This window comes from Pinus tabuliformis, chromosome 9 (assembly GCF_031772625.1).
Source record: "Pinus tabuliformis cultivar Carrire ecotype Pingquan chromosome 9, CPIR1, whole genome shotgun sequence".
Classification (NCBI taxonomy): domain Eukaryota; kingdom Viridiplantae; phylum Streptophyta; class Pinopsida; order Pinales; family Pinaceae; genus Pinus; species Pinus tabuliformis.
Window position 1 is genome coordinate 32,689,407 of NC_142307.1, and position 18,687 is coordinate 32,708,093.

Sequence of the window (18,687 nt, forward strand, 5' to 3'; positions counted from 1 at the left end):
AATATTTCTAATTACTTTTCCATATTTATCTCATTTACAAACCCCTCAACCCCATCCCATTATTATTACAATAAACACAATAATATATCACCGAGGAAAAAGTTCAAAATTGCGAAAATAAAAAACGCACAACAACCTCTGGTCCCAACATAGACAACATGAATGAAGTAGGACAACATGAATGAAGTAGGCCTCTCATGTTGGAGATGATTTAGGAGTTATTCCATGGCCTTCTCTCCCTTTGAAACCCCCAACCATCCCTGTAATAATTTATTATATTATCTTTAACGATGCTACTTTTACTCTCAATCTTTAACAGCTACCGGCCTTCCCTCTTCAAAACCCTTATATAGAGTGTTTTCTCTCCATCGACCTCAAAAACCATTATATAGAGTGTTTTCTCTCCGTCGACCTCTTTGCCCTTTGCCTTCGAAGCATTTTTGCACAGTTAAATCCTTTGTCCAAAATCCTCGGGGTTTCGCATTCGTGTCTGATATTGGGCGAGTTTCTGGCATATTTTGGATCCATCGATTTCATTCGAGCCCTCCCTCTGTGCACTATATATGGTATTGGGATGGCTGGAACTTAGGAGGATCCTGTTCTTACACGGGCAGTAGATGACGATTCGAGAGAGAACGAGGATGATGCCGGAAAGGAAGAGGACAATGGAGCTCAGGTTGCACCCATTGTTAAGCTTGAGGAGGTTACTGTCACCACGGGCGAAGAAGAGGAGGATGTCCTTCTTGACATGTAAATTTCTTAATCCATGGCTATTTCATGATTTTGTTTTCTCAGTTGAAAGTTGTTTTCATGGCCTCTTCGGTGGCCCTTTTCCTGTGCACATAAATGGGACCTTGACTATAAGGAAGATGCATTTGGGCAGTTATTTACTTCTAATTTTTCTCCTTTTTAGTAAGATCTGTTTTTATCGGGTTCTCGATGTTTTGTTCGCCTGTTGATGATGATCGGATTTGTCATTTCAATGGGGTGCTGAAGAAACTCTATGGTAGATGCATTTAGCGGGCTATGGTTTGTTTTATCGGGTAATTAGGGTTTTGCTTTTCTGTGTATTTTGTGAGTTTCTTGTTGTTTTGATGTCCCATTGATATTTTGATCAGCATTTTTTGATCTCATTATGGTCTGTAATAATTGTTTTCCTATGTTGATAGGCTGCCGATGAAGATTTTTTCGGGGATGCATTTGATGGTTTATTTGTTATCATTGGGGGTTTTGTATTTTGACGAGTCTTTTTATATTTTGTTGAACTATAGGCCATCCTTTTTTCAATGTCTTTATAGTTATTTCTTCCACGCCTCTCTTGCCTTCTAACTGCTCGTTCATTTGTTCCCATCGTTCCCTGTTGTAGATTTGCAACAATGGTTACTTCCTGTCCTATTTCTTCATCGCTTGGAACTAAAATATGCCTTATTTGGGTATCTTCTGCTGAAGATTGGAAGGCTCTCCTGAAGTTTGCATAAGATGTGGGCCTTGCCAGTCCAATAGACCGAGTTGAGTGACCTTGCCAACTGACACCATTGTTCCTAGCCCCTCTGTTAGCTTGACTGATATAGGAGTTTGAGTTTTCTTTCTTTTGTCGATGCTTCGAGGCTGCTTCTTTCTCATTCTTTTCCTTAATCTTCCCAGCAACTTCTTTAGGGAAGAGAAGCTGAACTGTGTTCCAAAGTACAGTGTTGATCTGACAATTCTGAAAGTCCCCCCTGCAATGACAACCAATATTTTAGATACACTAAAAATACGTCATGATTTGAAATTCTAAACCCTTGTGGGCTTCAATTGGCAGGGGAGTGGTTTGTGGTAAACTTCCCTATATAAATATCAACCAAACTCAAGATTTGCAATTGCTATATAAAAGTCTCAAAGTCTTTATGGCTGACAATATAAAATTTGCTCAAGCTTCAATTTTTCCTGGACTGACCTCAATTGCTGGCGGCATTTAGGGCACCGTGGACCACATTTCTCGATTGCATCTTGCAAGCACATCTTACAGAAACTGCATAGAAGTTTCGGTAGACAAATTTGAGAGCAGCTCTAATATACACAATTCAGTAGAGATAAATTTACACAGTTTAGTAGAAATTTTCTTGCATGGTGGGACTGCTGGAGTTTTTTTAGCAGTAAAAAATTACCTATGGCCACAAGATGTGGAGGAGGGTTCGAAACAGATATCAAGACAAACCTGCAAGAAGATGGATTCTTATCAATGACAGTAAGCATAAAAGAAAGAATTCATACCAGTTCTGAAAACAAATGTACCATTATCCCAGACTAAGGTACACAATCGAGTTATGAAACTCCTTTTCGTTGAATAACAAAACAAGTACAGCACTCCCTTTTCACCTCAACTATAGCTTTCTATCAAAAAAGTTCCATATGTAGTTATTACATAACAATAATCATAGTTAAATTACCGCACAAGAAAGCTCTTCTTTCAATTGCTCCAAACAACTAGGTTTGGAAAGTCCCTTCTCACTTCCATATGGACTAGATTCGGCAGGTCTAGGAGATCTTTCCTTGCTTTTAGCTGGCCTGGCCTAGGAGATCTTTCCTTGCTTTTAGCTGGCCTAGGTTTAATTTTGGGGCTGTAGCATCTGTAGAAGACTCATCTGGTATCGCATTCCCTGTCAAGGCCAAAGTTCTATATCAGTCAAAGATTAACCAAACATTAAAACAAGTTTCTTCTTATCTTCAATGCTTATGGCCTTGCAGTACATGCTTGTGTTGTACATAAATATTTGAACTCAATTTTGGACAAAAAATTGCAAAGCTCCCTTGTGATAGACTCTAAAGTGGCAGAACTGTGCATTTTGTGGAGGTATTGAGCAAGTAAAAATACCTATACCATCGTATATCAGTTTTCCAGTGACAGTACTCTGCATCGTATGGAGGTATTGGGCAAGTCCTAGGTTTTAGCAGCCCAATATCTATGCAGCCCAATAGCTTAAGTTGTTATTTTCTCCTTAGAGTGTTGGATTCAAACTCTCCAAAAGCCAAAGATTGCTCGTAACGCAAAGAATGGACTTAAAACCTATAAACAGTTGAACTTTTGGTGCAAGTCATTTGTCCCTGGATTGATATGGGAAGATCAAGCCTATAAACAGTTAAGCCTTTGGTGGAAGTCTCCTCAGTCCCTGGCTTGATGTGTCAATGTATTGGTCATAAGATGTGGGGAAATATGCTACATCAAAACTACTTGGTTGCTGGAATACTGACAAGGCTTGATGTATAAATATCTTGATAAAAAGACATAGGGCAATTCGCCACTCCATCAAAAAACGAGGAAAACAGGTCACTTGAGCAGTCTCAAAATAACTGGAATCCTTATCTTCCTTCAAGATCAGAGTGCTGGATTGTTTGGTGCTATATAACAGCCAATTGTTGAAATGTTGATTACATAACTAAGGCCTAATGAATGACTATTGTGTAATTTTGTCATAGCATAGGAGGCAATTAAATCTCTGTGTTGGGCATGCAAAGTTGCCTGAGCCTTTTGGGATTGGATCGTTGCTCAGTTCACAAAACTTTTTGTTGATCTCTTTCATTGGAAAGGGGATATTCTTGGCAAGGGTGGATGGTCTGACAGTATAGAAGAAGAATCTGGAATGCCATAAGATTGAAAAGCCTTTTCCTTTATGTGGAAAGGGCGATGTTGTACCACATTTGATGAGGATGCCAATTCCTTTCACTTCGATGAGATTGCAGTTTTTAAATCAGATTTGACCACACTGTTTTCTGCCAGAATGAGGATTTTCAGAAGTATATATATTCTGCCAAAATGAGAATTTTGGGAAAATACGCACATTCTCTTAAGATCGAGGTTAACTTTGCTATTTACCATGGGGTAGAATCTATAGACCTAAGCTTTAGGAATGATGCGTGATTCTGGTGTATTTCCCACTGTTTAGTAATGAATATAAGATGCAATTAAAAAGGAAAAAAGAAAACAACTACTTGATTTCATTTTGTATTGTTATGAAAAGTTTGGCTTGGAGTAATGAAATGCAGAATCTATAAACAGTGGTGACCGGAAACTCATAAGATATTGGTGCAAATCTCCCAAACCCCAGTGAGAACATGAATACTTACTAAGCATGACTTAATGTTAGAGCCCTCAACTTAGAGAGTTCAAAATCAAATGTTTACCTTGCACAAGTTGTGCCTGAAGAATAGGATTAGGTTCATTTGTTTGAGAGACTGGATTAGGTTCATTGCTTTGAGAGAATGGATCATCCTCCAGGCTGAGAGCTCCAACACGATGCAGGTCGATGGGATCAATATCTTTACTTTGCCTCCTTGCCCTTCGGTGCCTGAAAAAAAGAACCAAAGCTGAATTTATCAGCACCAACATCAATTTCATACTGCAAAATAAAATGATCACCAGGACTGCTCTGAAGGAAATTTGGAGACATTCAACCATGACAAATGATTTTTTTAGCAGCAAAAGGATATGTAGTGGGAGTCATTGAAGTGGTTTTCACTGTAAACCCCTGCTGGCAACTACAACTTATAATCTAGCATAAGTTAAGAAATTTAAGGCTTAGCAAAGACCAAGATATCCAAAGACATACCCATGATGATACATGGGACACCTACCCTTTTAGACTCATCTCAATGAGGCCTTTTAGACTCATCTCAATGAGGCCTTCTAGCCTCATCTCAATGAGGCACAGGCGCAGAACTCTCAAGACATAGTGTGAAGTTTTGTACTCAAATGCACACCTTAACCTAGGAGAGGGTGGACCACCCAAGCAACCATGTGCATTTATCTACACAAATACACGCCTTCATCCAAGGGTAGGGTGTCAGGTGAAGGTGTGCAAACCATTTTTTTTAAAAACATGATGTTTAATAAGCAACAGAACTACTTTTTAAGCCCTGGGATTAACTCTTTCAAAATTAAAATCAATAGAGAGCTGCTCATCATTACCTTCTTCCAGCGCTTGCTGGTGTTTTAGCCAGAGCAGGGGTTCGGGCCTCTCGCTTCCTTTGCCGTGATTCCCTAACAGGCGAATCCTCGACAACCAGAGATTCCAAGTTCAAATTTCCCAGAGAGGAGGACCCTTCTTCGAAACTCGCCAATAAGAGTGCCTCATCGTCCCATCCGGCCATTGCAGCCACCGACCTGAAGCCAGGGCTAAGAATATTCTCTCGAGACTCATTCAAAAGCACAGCGCGGGCACTCATAAATCCTCTTGCTGCTCCTCCTCCTCTGATATTCTCATTGCCCCTTGTTTGAAGATCGATCACTTCTGAAACCTCTGTTTTCTCAACAACCTCGTCCTCGCCCTCTGTAACTTCCACAATCTCAGGACTCTTCCCCACGGTTTCTTCTTCAATTCTCTCTGTAACGTCCGAGCTCTGCTCTTGTTGGCCCATGGCAGACTTCTTTGGTAGACAAACGCATTGCTGTGAGGTGTCTTTCTGGTTTAAGGTTTTGCAATCTGCGAGCTCGGACTGTTGGGTGGAAGCATCTTGTTGTAATTTCATTTCTGTCACAAGTGTTAGAGGAATACAAGTCATTTACCCTGAGAATGGAATTTTTAATTAAAAAGGAGAAAAAAAACAGAGCCCAGGAAAAAGAGGTGGAAATGTAGATCGAGATTTGAATATGAACTCTAACGGTCCTTTGCAACGGCTAGTATTTATCGTTTGACCTTTTGATTAAGACATAGGACTCAAAAATCACGACCTTAGCCTTATTGGGTAAAGTTCAAATTAATATTGCACAACTCAGATCCCTCCAAAACCGCTTAATAAATTATATAATAACATTTCTAGATTTTTTATCCCGATTTTTGTTTTTTGATCTCATTATGGTCTGTAATAATTGTTTTCCTATGTTGATAGGCTGCCGATGAAGATTTTTTCGGGGATGCATTTGATGGTTTATTTGTTATCATTGGGGGTTTTGTATTTTGACGAGTCTTTTTATATTTTGTTGAACTATAGGCCATCCTTTTTTCAATGTCTTTTTTCAATGTCTTTGAAGAAGTGATAGGCTTAGAGCAATTGAATTGTAGGCCATGCTTCTTGACAAATTGATGAACAGATGTAGTTCCTCGTGTAAAGTATCACCTTAAATCATACAGTTAAAAAATAATAAATCTATGGTTAGTGTGTCATTTTTAAAACTATTTCCAGATCCCATGGAAGTTTGTAAAGTTTCACCTTCAATCATAGAACGTAATAAAACTATGCTTACTGTGGGTCACAGTGAACCATGCCCAAGTCCCAATGGAAGCTTGTGGGTCAGTTTCATTCAGATGGGGATATCATACCTGATATTCACAGCAATGTGGGTCTCTCCAAACATCTTACGCTATAGCATATACCCTGTCTTCCTCACAGACAGCATGAAATGCAGTTTGCACATTGACATTGTGGCATACAGAGCATATGAAGATGTTTTATTACAATGCAAGAACACTGGTATCATTCACATGGATAATCTGGGCATCCAGCTTTGGTGTGTTGGGTGACATTGGTGTGAACTGGGGAATTCTGTCATCACAAAGACTGGCTCCCTCTATTGTTGTGAAGCTGCTACAGGCCAATCACATTATGAAAGTGAAGCTCTTTGATGCAGATCCCAAGGTCTTGGAGGCTCTGATCGGCTCTGATATTCAAGTCATGGTCGGCATTACTAATGACTTGCTGGAAACTCTCAGTTCGTCTTCTGAAGCTGCTGACATGTGGGTTCGTGACAATGTCGTACGCTATGCTTTCAATGGAGGAGTCAATATCAGGTACATCCTTATATTTTGGCTTTCCATGTGTCTGTACCAGCTCTATTTTATTAGTAGTTTTGGAAATCTGATAGTCCACTACACTATAACTAAGAACAACTCTCTCCAGCAGGTACTTACATCTGAGAAGCTCAACGAGTTACTGAAGCTAATAAAATAGTTCATAGAATCTCAAGACCTCAATACAAAGGTCAAAGTTTAAACTAGGTTATTTTCATGCTGTATAAGTTCTTGATTTGAGTGGAAGTTTGGGGAACAGAAGTTATTTGGTGATCTGGCTTCTCTGTCATTATATTCCTTAGTTCTTTGAGGTAAACTGTATATATATCCAGCATTCAGATCATGTTGGTCTATTGGCATACAGTACAATGTTTTAACTTTTCACTGAGTTGCAAAACTCTTTGATTTATCCTGGGTTTTCCGAGTTTATGATTTCCCAGTTTTTGCTAATTTTCTCCTGAGCTTTCCGAGTTGATGACCCCTACCGATTTTTGCACCAAACTAATAACTTCCTCTATGATGTAGTTAGAATCCATAGTTTAAGGAGATTATATATCTGCGTCACCCATTGAGACCATGTTGGGCTGTTGGGTGGTGTTACAATTTCAATGATGCTGCTCTATGGCCTAATATCTTTCTTATTTGATGACGTTAATTTGTTACAAGTAGTTGCTGCAGTATATGGCTTTTAACATTTATAGACACAATTTTATTCGGTGCATCTACTGCTGCTGGATCATTTTGCCAACCAACAATTAGAAGGTCATCCTTCGCTTATCCCTGTGTTTAGGGGGAGATGTCATGCTAATCTTGAGCTTGCCAAGGCCATGCAGCCCTAGGTTCTCTGATTGTCAAGAACACCCATATTTGTTACATGAGTCCAATCGAAACTTGAATAACATCATGGGATATGAAATTGGTATCATTGGTTTTTCATCGGTACCATCCGAGCCGCAGTTTGCCAATTTTTGCCAATTTTTTTTGCCGATGTTTCCGAGAAGATATTTTCTGTACCCTCTGTCGATTTTTTGCCGATGCCAATTTTTTCAACACACTGCTCGATATAGAAGGCATCCTAATTGGTTGATCAAAATATAGGGTGAATGTCATAATCAGACAGATGCTATGGTCAGCCATTTTGAGGTGTTTGTTTTATAGACTTCATTGGTTGAGCACATTGGGTACAATGACTGACAACATATAACGTGTTGATCCAACATTCTGGAACATGTGACTATGAAGGGTTACGACCCAACAGTCTGGACTGACGTACACCAACTAAAGTCTTAGTCACTAGTTGTCGCTTTCTTCTATAACGTATTGAGCTCTCACACACATACACATACAACTTTCTAATGATTCTCACATAGACAAACTCTAATGCACTCTCAAAACCAGATCACAATGGGCTCATGAAAACTTCGCTTTCATAACAGAACCAAATTCACTTAACTAGGTCTGGCAGCCCAACTGGCACACAGACCTAAATCTTAGCTCTCATAAGCAGCTTTGGTGCCAAGTTCCAACTTAATAATTGCGTGAACAGTAATGCAATTCTAGACTAGTAACCGTGAAAGAATATAAGAAGCGTAAATCAACTATTACATTCCAGTTATAACATCTCAAATGATTAAGCACATTGATATAGTTCATCTCTAACCATAATATAAATTACATAGCAGCATGCAAAATGGGCTCCGGACCGCAATACCTATCATTTAAAAGACAAGGGCTGTCAAACAAGTTGCCAAAGGATGGATTCACCTCCCAGCCGTAGACATTCCTACATGACTGTTACACCCAAGCAGGGCTAATGATATGATAAGGGAGCACAGTTACGGGAGCATACCTCTCTCAGTGTCACAAATTACAAACAGTTTTACAATAGAAATCACCTAGCTGTACCTAACCAGGTTTAGGTCTTCTTGTTGGCCTCAACTAACTCATGTGAAAATCAGTATGCTAGCCCAAAACTACCTTGCTGATCCCAACTAAATAAAGGTAAGAGATATGCTAGATCAGGCTTTTGTAGGAGAGCACTTCTACTGGCTCGCAACATCACTTATGATTATGCACTCTACAATTCTGTGACCAGCTGAATGTCAAGCAATTGAACCGCGATTTAAATCCTATTTTGTCAGCAATAAGTACTATACTTTGTCTTTATTTAGTGTAGAGAACCAAGCACTTATTCTGCTATAGAAGGGACAATGGTTGTTTGCCTATGAGGTATAAGGAAATCCTATCAGATGTTTTGTATTTTCGTATGGAATTGAATCATACTCCTGCACACTGTAACATTCATATATATCAACCTGTAGAGGCTTTAATAACACCTGGTATTCTGGTTAGTGATTTTATTGGACCTCATGTGCATATCCTACATGCACAGGATGGACTATTCATATGTTACAGGGTATTATTCTTATTATTTAGGGTGCACATCTTCAGGTGCTCAAGAACGATTACTAGAACAGTCAGTTAATTCTGCAATTTAAAGGATGAAAAAGGAGGTTATAGGAGTCTAGTTTTGGTTCTCATCCACAATGTCACACTAGTCTGCCTGGGCATGGTTCTCATGGTTTAATAGTGACTTGAGGAGTCATAATACCACAGATCACTAAACACGAACAGCTAAGGTAGCCCAAGGACAATAGCCATCTTTACACATTAATTAACAGGTCTTACATTAATTATCCTAGGGGGTTTTAATATTTCCAAATGCTTAAAAAACAGTTAGCAGAGCATTCACATTACACATTCCAGCAATCTTTTCTATAAACCAACCAAATGCAGTCAGGAGAGCCCTCCTTTTAAACTATACAACCTTATTGTTAGTATGATCAACCTTATTTTAATATATAGTGTGACAAACCGTATGTGACACGCAGGTGGAAAACTTTTCTCGCAATTGACTAAGCGACGTCCTGCGAGCCAGACTTGAGACGGAAACCCTCGTCAGAAGTATATGCTTGGCTCTTTTCCAAACAAATGAAGAGTCAATCAGGTTTTGTGTAATCACTTCTGGTATCGTATTGGGTTATTGTTAGAAGCGATAATTGGATTCGGATTCTCATCGAGTGAGTTGTTCTGCGTTCTCAATTTGAGAGGGTTTGTTTGGAGGGAAAAACGAAAGAGGACATACAAGAATAGGGAGGGGAAAGATGCAGAGGAAGAGGATTGAGAACATTGTCAGCAGGCAGGCTACATTTTCGAAACGTAGGTGGATTGCTGAAGAAAGCTTACGAGCTCTCGGTGCTCTGCACTGCAGAAGTTGAACTTGTGATTTTCTCCCCAGCAGGAAAGCTCTATGAACTGTTTTTTAGTGCAAATCCTACTATTTTGATTCTAATAATCATGGCTATGCAAACCTCATGAGATTCTTACTAATAACCCCGGTGGTGCAAGCCCTAGTAAGCTCGATGTTGAAAAACTTAGTGTAAAACCTCCAAATCGCTGGTTTTGTTGTAGTGCTTATTGGAGAGTATATAAAAAATTTCACACCTTTTTATGAGATATGGGAGGAAAACATGTTAAAGATTTTTAATAAATATAAAATTTCCAAAATGATGCTAGTTACGTGTGATTCTTTTTTCATTGTTTGTGATTATGAAAAATGAAACTCAATGTTTTTTCATTAGTGCACACATATTTCATTCCAGAGCCGATAACAATAAAAGTGAAGAATTTATGGTCCAACGTTATAATTAAGGGAGATGTTTAAGGATGACGTTTGAATTTTGTTTTTCATTTTAAGACATTTGGAGCAAATATTAGGAAGGACTTTGAGAAAGGATTGTCCTTGATTTTCGAAAATGGAGTTGTTCCTTTCCAGCCATATGCCCCAAGTGACCATCAAAGGGAGAGCTCATATGTTTTTTGGATGTTTTCTTTATAGCCATTTTTTTACACATATCCATAGAGTCCCCATGCCATTGATGTGAATTACTTGTTTGGTTTTTTTTAACCAAAATTTTTAACCAAACAAGAAAAATTTAAAAAATGCCTCAAGATCAAAGACTGAAACAAAGACCTATTGACATACCTTTTAAAGTATGGAAAGAACTTGTAAAATCATATGAGAAGTTGGATGCACAAAGAAAAGCCGACAATGAGAGCATTCAGGTATTGAATTTTTCATTAAACATTATTTAGAATGTATTAATACTTATAAGTATCTTAGACATGTATTTGTGTGAAAATAAATTGAATTGGTTTATGTTTAAGGACAAGGCATCCAAGGCGAGGTTAACCAAGACAAAAGTCACTCATCGTAGTGGCCAGAAAGGTTTAAAAGCACTGATAACAACCTTTGTAAGTATATTAAACATGTGATATTTTTTTAATAAATTTTGTACTAGAAGAAAGTCATTGTTATCTAATTTCTCCCTATTTACTGATTGATAGGAACTAAAATATGGAAGACCTCCAAATCATTTGGAAAAGGAGGTGCTGCAGCAAAAGAGATGGGTTGAATTTGTTGTTTGGATGGACTCTATGGTATGTAATCTTAGTTGGATTTCCAATATACTTTTAAACCATATTTTCATTTTATTTTTTAGTACTATTAGATATTATATCTTACCTCATTTTATGGTTAACATTGTATAACAAAAACATGCGTTGTGTTATGTAATTAATACTAACATGTAATATTGATTTTTTTGTCAGAATGCTATAGGTAATGATTGCCAAGACGATGATCCAAATTATGTTCAACATATATCAGGAGATGATGAGGATGAGGATGGGGATGATGGTGGTGAAGGAGGAGATGATGATGATAGTTGCGGTGTTGGTGATGATGTGGATCAGAGTAATGAGGATGGTCAAGATGATCATGAGGATGATCTTGGTGGTGGTAGCTAGGCATGCACATGCATTGTTTTTTATGAAGAAATTATTGTGTAGAATGACATTGCTATGTTTAGATGGGTGTTGTGAATTTACCCTATATCAATGAGACATTTTGATTTTGTAATCATACGATGAGTTTGATTTATGTATGTTGTTAATTTATCGTAGAATAACGATATTCATGAAATATTTTGATTTGTTAATCATATTTGAATTTTACTTGTTTTGATTAAAAATAATACTGATTTTATTAGTATTATGTTGCTATTTTATACATGTTTTGAAAATTGTTATTTTTTTGGATGGATGTTGTCAATTTCTCTTAAATTTCTTTACAAATGATTTTGAATTGTGATATCTGCTTTAATGATATTTAGAAACTATCATATATTTCACTATGAATCTATAAAGGGGGTCATATATGTAAAGAAAAATATACTCTATATAAGAAGTCAAATGCGGATGTAACCATGGATGCAAAATTGAAAGTAAAATTGGATGTTAAACTAGGAATTAATACAAAATGCAAACAATTGACATACAAAGTGTTTTAAATTAGAAGTGAAAAATTGTGCAATAGTTGACACAAAGAAGGGAACAAAATATGGCATACAAAAGGATATCAAATTGGGCAAAAACAAGGACACATAAATGGGCACCAAATTAGATGCAAAAAAAGACAACTAGATGTAAAATAAGATGCAAAGTTGAGCGTTAAAAAGAAGCAAAAAATGTTACAAATTAATATGCCAAATGATGATGCAAATAATGGTGTAAATTTGGGATGCAAACTTGGGTGCAAAAAAGGAAAAAAAAAGATGTAAGAAAAGACATAAAACAAGATGCAAAATGGGGCTGAAAAAGGTGAAACCAAGGATGTCATATTGGATGTAAAAAATGATTCCTAATCACATGCAAATTTAGGCTCGAACTCAGACACAAAATTATATGCAAATGTGGACACAAAATGAGGCAAAAAAAGATGCAAATTTGGATGGTGAAAACGATGTAAAACTAGACACCAAAAAAATGCAAAATTGGATGAAAAAGTCTGTGTAAATAATGGTGCAACATTCGACACAAGTAGACACAAAAAAATGGTGCAAAAAGGGGCATAAAATAGCTTAAAATTGGATGCAAAACTTGGTGCAAAAACAAATACAAAAGTAGACGTAAAAAATGGCTCTAAATTGAATGTACCATTAGACACAAAATAAGATGCAAAGGTGGACACAACACATGACTCAACATAAGATGCAAATATAAATGCAAATTTGGATGCTCAAAATGATGTAACATTAGATGCAAGAGATGGTGTTAAAAATGATGCAAAATTGGATGAAACAAATGACGCAAAATATGGTGCAAAATGAGATGGGAAAAATGGAGACAAATCAAACGTAAATGTGGATGTAAAAAATGGTCCAAAAAAAGATGCAAAAATGGGCACAAAAATGGATGCAAAATTTGGTGCTAAATCAAATTCAACACATGGTGCAAAGATAGGCACCAAAGCTGGTGCAAAAATAGAAGCAAAAACTAGTGTAAGACTAGATACAAAACCTGGCGTAAGACTAGATGCAAAAACTGACACAAAATGGATGCATAAAAAGACGTTAAATTGGATTCAAAATACAGTGTAAACTTGATGCAAATGATGGTGCAAAAATGGAAGCAAAGAATGACACAAAATGGGAAGCAAAAGAGAATGAAAAATAGATGCAAAAAATGACACAAAACTAGAAGCAAAACCTGTCATAAAATAAGATGCAAATCTTGGTTCAAAATTTGACGCAAAAAATGATGCATAGTTTGGTGTAAAAAATGATGCAAAATCTAGCGTGAAAAAGGATGCAAAATCAGGTGCAAAAAATGACGCTTTAAAAATTATACAATAGAGCCAGATTTAGCGCCAGGTTGCTCATCACAATTACAAAAAAAATGCACTAAAATCTGGCGCTAAATCTGGCGCAAATCGCTGGTTTTGTTGTAGTGGTTCAACCATTCTATGGTCGGGTGGTACATGGAAGTCCCAGACCTGGTTGCATTTTGCATATGTTAATAAGAACTTCTTTCCTCTTGTATTTGATGGGTAAATATACTTGTTCCTATGCGGTTTTTATGGTTGTTATATCTTTATTATTTCTATTCAATATATGTTGGTTAAGAGGATGTTTCAGGACAATCTTGATGTATAGCTCTCATCATGTTTTGATTAGCACACAAGTGAACAATGAATATATGACCTAATAAATGATAATGCAACTATTGTGATAAGGCATCAATGCTTCCTTGCGAATCTCAGATATGTATGAGATCCCTATGCTCAGATCTGTTGTTATGACCTATAGATTACATATTTGTGACATGTTTGACGAAATTCCTGTCATGGCTAGTAGGGGTCAGATCAAGTACTTGTACTAATGATTGCATTAGTAGCCTTATTCCATTGTTATTTATCATTTTTGAAAGTTTCATGAAGTTCTGGGCAGTGGCTTGAGCTCTGGCCTTGAAAAAGTGGCACAGAATCCAAGGTCATTGCCTCAGAACTAGCTGAAAATGTCCATAGTCGCTGGCATGCCTTGCTATGGGAGCGACTCAAAGGCCTTAGTCGCATGCATGGATTTTCATGGGAGCGGTTGGGGTTCCAAATCAGTGAAATTTCAAGTTGTCTCAGGGGTTGGTCACCTGGAAGGGTTGGTTGGCTCCTAAAGGTTCTATAACATGTGTGGAAGGTCACAACGATTTTGTTTTGTTGGTTCCACTTCCTTAACTGTACATGGGGAGTTGAATCACATCATAGTAGCCTCTCGTCACATGCTTACTCCAACAGATCGATTAACTTGGGTAAATGTGGGAGGAGGGTGTTACAACTACATGTTGTCGGGCTTGATCATGATGAAGGTCTGCTTCATAATGAATTTGTCAAGAGTTTAAACAACAAGAAAATACTAGGTTTCTCGACACATATAAGGATAGAATGACACACAATTATAATGCTACCTACCCTAATCCGTAGTTATAATGCTACCTACCATGATGAATTGATCCACGACTTTGAAAATTGTTGTGGGAACTTGGAATGCAATGACACGTAGAGTAGGGGAGTTGTCACATGACGTCCTTCCCTTGCATGTCTAATGCATGTAGTCTATAAAAAATAAAAAAGTGTCACTTTGTAGTACAATGTGGAAAATGGGTACTATGCCAAGGTTGCTTTATGGTGAGTTTTAGAATGATTAAACCAAGAGTGGAGCACACGCTAACTTCTCGTTTCATTAATAGTTGCATTTCACCATTGATAACTAACTTCTCTCACTTCCCTTATGTTTTTGGCAATTGATGATGACCATAGATTTTCCAATTATGTGGTTTGCTTAACAAATAGATCATGGATAAGACTCTAAACTTCACCCATAGATCTAGTTAACAAGATTATAATGCCAAGATTTGCATCGATCCAATAATAAGCATTAAAAGACCAGGATACAGAGTGTTACCATAGCAAATATAACACTGTCAAGCTTTAGACTAACTCAAGAAATAACAATACTCAAAACTGCCAATACAATTGTGTGAGATAATGCAACCACTTCAACATTCAAGAACCATTATAATAGAACTGTATGATGCCAAATGTAGGACAAAATTTTGTGATTCTAAGTGTATTATGTGATCATAAAAAGTAGCAATGAGAACCATCCAAATGTGATGCCAAGGGACAATGATAAAACTTTGAAATATAACATGCGTCTTGAGTTGTATTTAGGTTTAAAAATGCGTCCAAGAAATTTATCATTTCCATAGCATATTTATAACATACGATGTTATTTCAACCATCAAAGCAACAATTAAACTCATGAATAACAATGAAACCCTAGATATAGAATGTAAAAACAACAATTAAACTCATGAATAACAATGAAACCCTAGATATAGAATGTAAAGTTGTGGGTGGTGATCTTAGTATGCAAATGTAAGGTTATATATGAGAAGCACTCTTGCACTATTGGGTTGAGAAATAACTATTTATCATATATGTAGTATATACTGAGTTGAGAAATTTATTTTCTATACGCCTTTGGGTTTCAAAGGTTCTTTCATAACCTTGTTATCCTTATTAGATTTGAAGAATTTAAATGATTATTATTTGAGTTAAATTATTTAAGAACCTTGAACATGACCCGAAACACTGGAGTCACCCAAAACAATGAACTCTATTTGTGGTGAAATGAATTTCCCAAATCTTCTATTCTTTCGATATACCTTTAAACACAATTACCAATTTATTACATTTATACTACCGGATTTATTCCCTACCTAAATAGTTTAAGTGAAACTTCCAAAAAGGCATCAAGATCTTTGGTCTACAACTACTAAACTTCTAAGCGATAAATTCGGAAGCCCTTGGCTTTTAGGCGTTCATGTGATGACAGTTTAAATTCTTGTTTAGTGCATGGAAGGCTGTTAGATGCAGGAGGCGGTCCGACCTGGTAAAAATCACAGTTGAAAAGACAAGCACCCAGGCAAACAGTGAATTATAGTCCAATGTGGGGATAAGCCACCCGAGATGGTTGACTCCGATGAAGTTATTAATTTCCCCACGCGGATATATCATGGCGGCTCGCAGTATATCCACAGCATGTTCTGCAGTATTTTATAGAGGTGGAAATAGGAGTTTCCGTATTTTATGCCATATCCCTTGTTCCACTAAATGCAGCCAGGTACGTGACCTCAGCTATTTTAATTGAGCATCACTTTGGTTTTAGTTATTTTATATAGTTTAATTTAATTATTGGGCTTTGGTTAGTGGTATCTTGGCCACCCACAGCCACCGAGTTTGACCAAATTACCTATTGGGTTTTTGTACGTGTCACGCAGAGTTACCAACAGTGGCTGTGTTGTAAAATAGTCATTCTGGATCCGCGTATTGCTACTGGTAAGATAGGCCAATAGAGTCAAAGGTCTTTTGAGGCAAATATTTTTGCTTTTCCCTGAAAACTCACATGATATTCTAATTGGGTTTTCAGTTTTTGGTGCTTCGTAATTTGTTTAGGTTTAAAATACCCGGTTGGGTTGTAGCCATGAAAGACCTTTGTGTAGTCAAAACGTTCAATTATTGTCGCAGACCTAACCTGTTAACTAAACCTCACTGTTCAAAATCCCAACTATCTGAATCCTGTTTCTTTAGTTTTAACTGGGGTTTTCTTCTAGTTAATCGCTTGCTTGAGTTTGCGAACATGAGAATTGTGGTTGATTTTTGGGACGAGTAGTTGTTGGCTCATGATTTTGGAGTCAATTGTCAAACTGGGTTGGGTCAAATTTGGTTAATCTTGTGATTTTTGTTCGATGGAGGGATCTAATTGGCTTCTGATTTCTGAGCCTAATTTAGCAGATGTATATGTCCTCAGTGCATCTGCAAATCTTAGTCTGGCCAAAATTTCATCAATTACGAGAGTCAGATTACCAGCCAATTTCTTCAGTGTGCATAATCTTGCTTTGTCTCGCTGAGTCCTGGAGTCATGAATCCAATTGCCTCCCATTTGGTCGATCAGGTCCTTTCTATTGATTTTGAAAACATAATTGTCTTGTTGGACAAGGTGTTGAGATAGTTTACGAAAGATCTAATTTAAAGGTTCGCTCTTCTGATTCTCCATTGACAAGATGAGCAACTCAAGAGCAAGTCAGCTCCAGCCATTGTCAGTCCCCAAATCCGAGTTTAAGTGTTACAAGACCCCAAAGACTTGGTTCACAAGTCCTGTTTCTGTTGAAACAAGTCCGTTGAAACTGGAAAGCCCCATTGATTTTGAGATATTGGAGAGAGCATCTCCTTCAGCACGGTTTGGCATGGATATAGGTGGCACACTCTGCAAAGTTGTCTACTTTGAGCCAGCTAGAGAATTGTTTTCTCCAGGTGTGAATTTTGGCCAGAGTAGGAATGATACCAAATCTGTGAAACTCTGTGAAAATGATACAACCAAAATGGACAAAAGCAGAGGAAGGGTTAGTGCATTTGGTAAACCATCTGAAGATATGTATTCAGAGCCACCTTCAGATAAAGGAGAAAAATCCCACAAGGAGATCGGTGCTTGTGGTGCCCAACCTGCTGCCAGAATTGAGACACAGACTGATTTCTCTTTCGAAATGAACCCTGATTCGAGCAAATCACAGGAGCCGCTGCAAAATTCAGAATTTACAGATTCTAATATGCAGGATGGAAGACATGGAAAAACCTCGCCAGGATGTATTGATTTTAATAGTATTAAAACTTCTTTTTATGCACTTACAGAAGAACTGACAAATGAAGGAACACATTCCGCTAACTATCCAGTAAGGAACGTCCGCAAAATATGGCTATCCAGTCATGCTCCTATTGTTCTGCCAGGTCGTGGAACGCTTCATTTCAAATGTTTTGGTGAGTTTCAAGTGGCATGCTGATGACTTATTTCCTGTCTTACCAAAATGAACAATGGTTTTCTACGATGACTGCTTATTGGTTTGTCTGAATGACTTTGTCAAGTACTATATTTTTGGCATTTATTGCTTGCCTTAAAATAAAATCTCAATACACTGTTCCACGCATGCAATATAACTTGCACCTTAGTACTGGTCAGTAAGAAGAAGCCAAAAAAAGAATGAAAAACTTAACAAAACAAATTTTGGCCAATAGGAGAGCTTGTATGCTATCTAGATCAAAGTCTGCACGAGGGCTTTTTTTTTCTTTTTCTTCCCAAGGGATTTTAGGTGAAACATGGAATAAGTGTTTTTTTGTCCCTGCAGTTTCAGCCCACTCAATTTCTACAACGAAATTCCATCTTTCTATGAAGTAACAAAGTTGAATGATTCTAACTGAGTCAGTGACTTAAGATAATTTTAATCTGCATTTCAATATTGTCAAGAAACATTAAAAACTAGAGGAGATACAAACTTTTAGGATGAATGTTCTCAAATATGGTCATTTGCTGTGAGAGTGTATGGTTGCAAGTAGAAATCATAACAACAATGGAATTCTGGTAAGTTTTGAAGAAATGTGAATGAACATTTAATTTTCTTGATTTAGTTTTGG

At 37.3% G+C, this 18,687-nt stretch overlaps 3 protein-coding genes across 10 annotated transcripts in view; 2 read left to right on the forward strand and 1 right to left on the reverse strand.

Moving 5' to 3' along the window:
* The first annotated feature begins 340 nt into the window (after positions 1-340).
* On the forward strand, positions 341-11,748 carry LOC149146963 (uncharacterized). Of its 6 annotated transcripts, none has more exons than XR_016263004.1 (4): positions 341-750; positions 6,233-6,954; positions 10,992-11,078; positions 11,172-11,227. XR_016263004.1 is itself a non-coding variant. In XM_089441105.1 (3 exons), the coding sequence occupies exons 1-3, from the start codon at positions 10,950-10,952 to the stop codon at positions 11,631-11,633; spliced, it is 420 nt and encodes a 139-aa protein (XP_089297231.1). In that variant the 5' UTR covers positions 9,467-10,949; the 3' UTR covers positions 11,634-11,748. The 6 variants fall into 6 exon arrangements, 1 of the variants encoding a protein (XP_089297231.1); XR_016263005.1 differs by lacking the exon at positions 341-750 and having other exon boundaries at positions 5,599-6,764; positions 6,877-6,954; XR_016263007.1 differs by lacking the exons at positions 341-750; positions 10,992-11,078 and adding an exon at positions 11,436-11,575 and having other exon boundaries at positions 5,599-6,764; positions 11,172-11,264.
* Positions 1,115-5,538, reverse strand: LOC149146964 (uncharacterized). Its single transcript, XM_089441678.1, has 6 exons — positions 4,946-5,538; positions 4,162-4,325; positions 2,430-2,542; positions 2,148-2,197; positions 1,937-2,011; positions 1,115-1,718 (listed from the first exon to the last, which is right to left on the reverse strand). Exons 1-6 carry the CDS (start codon positions 5,536-5,538, stop codon positions 1,115-1,117), a joined length of 1,599 nt encoding a protein of 532 aa, XP_089297804.1.
* A 4,299-nt stretch (positions 11,749-16,047) lies between the features above and the next one.
* Positions 16,048-18,687, forward strand: part of LOC149146965 (uncharacterized) — a 153,839-nt gene continuing 151,199 nt past the window's right edge. The window contains exons 1-2 of one of the 3 annotated variants that reach the window (XM_089441435.1): positions 16,048-16,345; positions 16,503-18,036. In XM_089441435.1, coding sequence (XP_089297561.1) covers positions 17,286-18,036 — 751 coding nt within the window. In that variant the 5' untranslated portion in view covers positions 16,048-16,345; positions 16,503-17,285. Of the gene's footprint in view, positions 16,346-16,447; positions 18,037-18,687 lie in introns of those variants that run through there. The other 2 variants (XM_089441433.1, XM_089441434.1) reach the window with 2 other exon arrangements.

Coding starts and splice junctions, on each gene's coding strand:
- LOC149146964 (XM_089441678.1), bottom strand. CDS start 5,538: ATGACTTGTATTCCTCTAACACTTGTGACAGAAATGAAATTACAACAA. Junction 2,543..4,161: donor TCAGGCACAACTTGTGCAAG/GTAAACATTTGA, acceptor AGGCCAGGCCAG/CTAAAAGCAAGGAAAGATCT. Junction 2,198..2,429: donor AAGAAGAGCTTTCTTGTGCG/GTAATTTAACTA, acceptor ATCTTCTTGCAG/GTTTGTCTTGATATCTGTTT.
- LOC149146963 (XM_089441105.1), top strand. CDS start 10,950: ATGTATTTGTGTGAAAATAAATTGAATTGGTTTATGTTTAAGGACAAG. Junction 11,079..11,171: donor AAGCACTGATAACAACCTTT/GTAAGTATATTA, acceptor ACTGATTGATAG/GAACTAAAATATGGAAGACC. Junction 11,265..11,435: donor TTGTTTGGATGGACTCTATG/GTATGTAATCTT, acceptor TTTTTTTGTCAG/AATGCTATAGGTAATGATTG.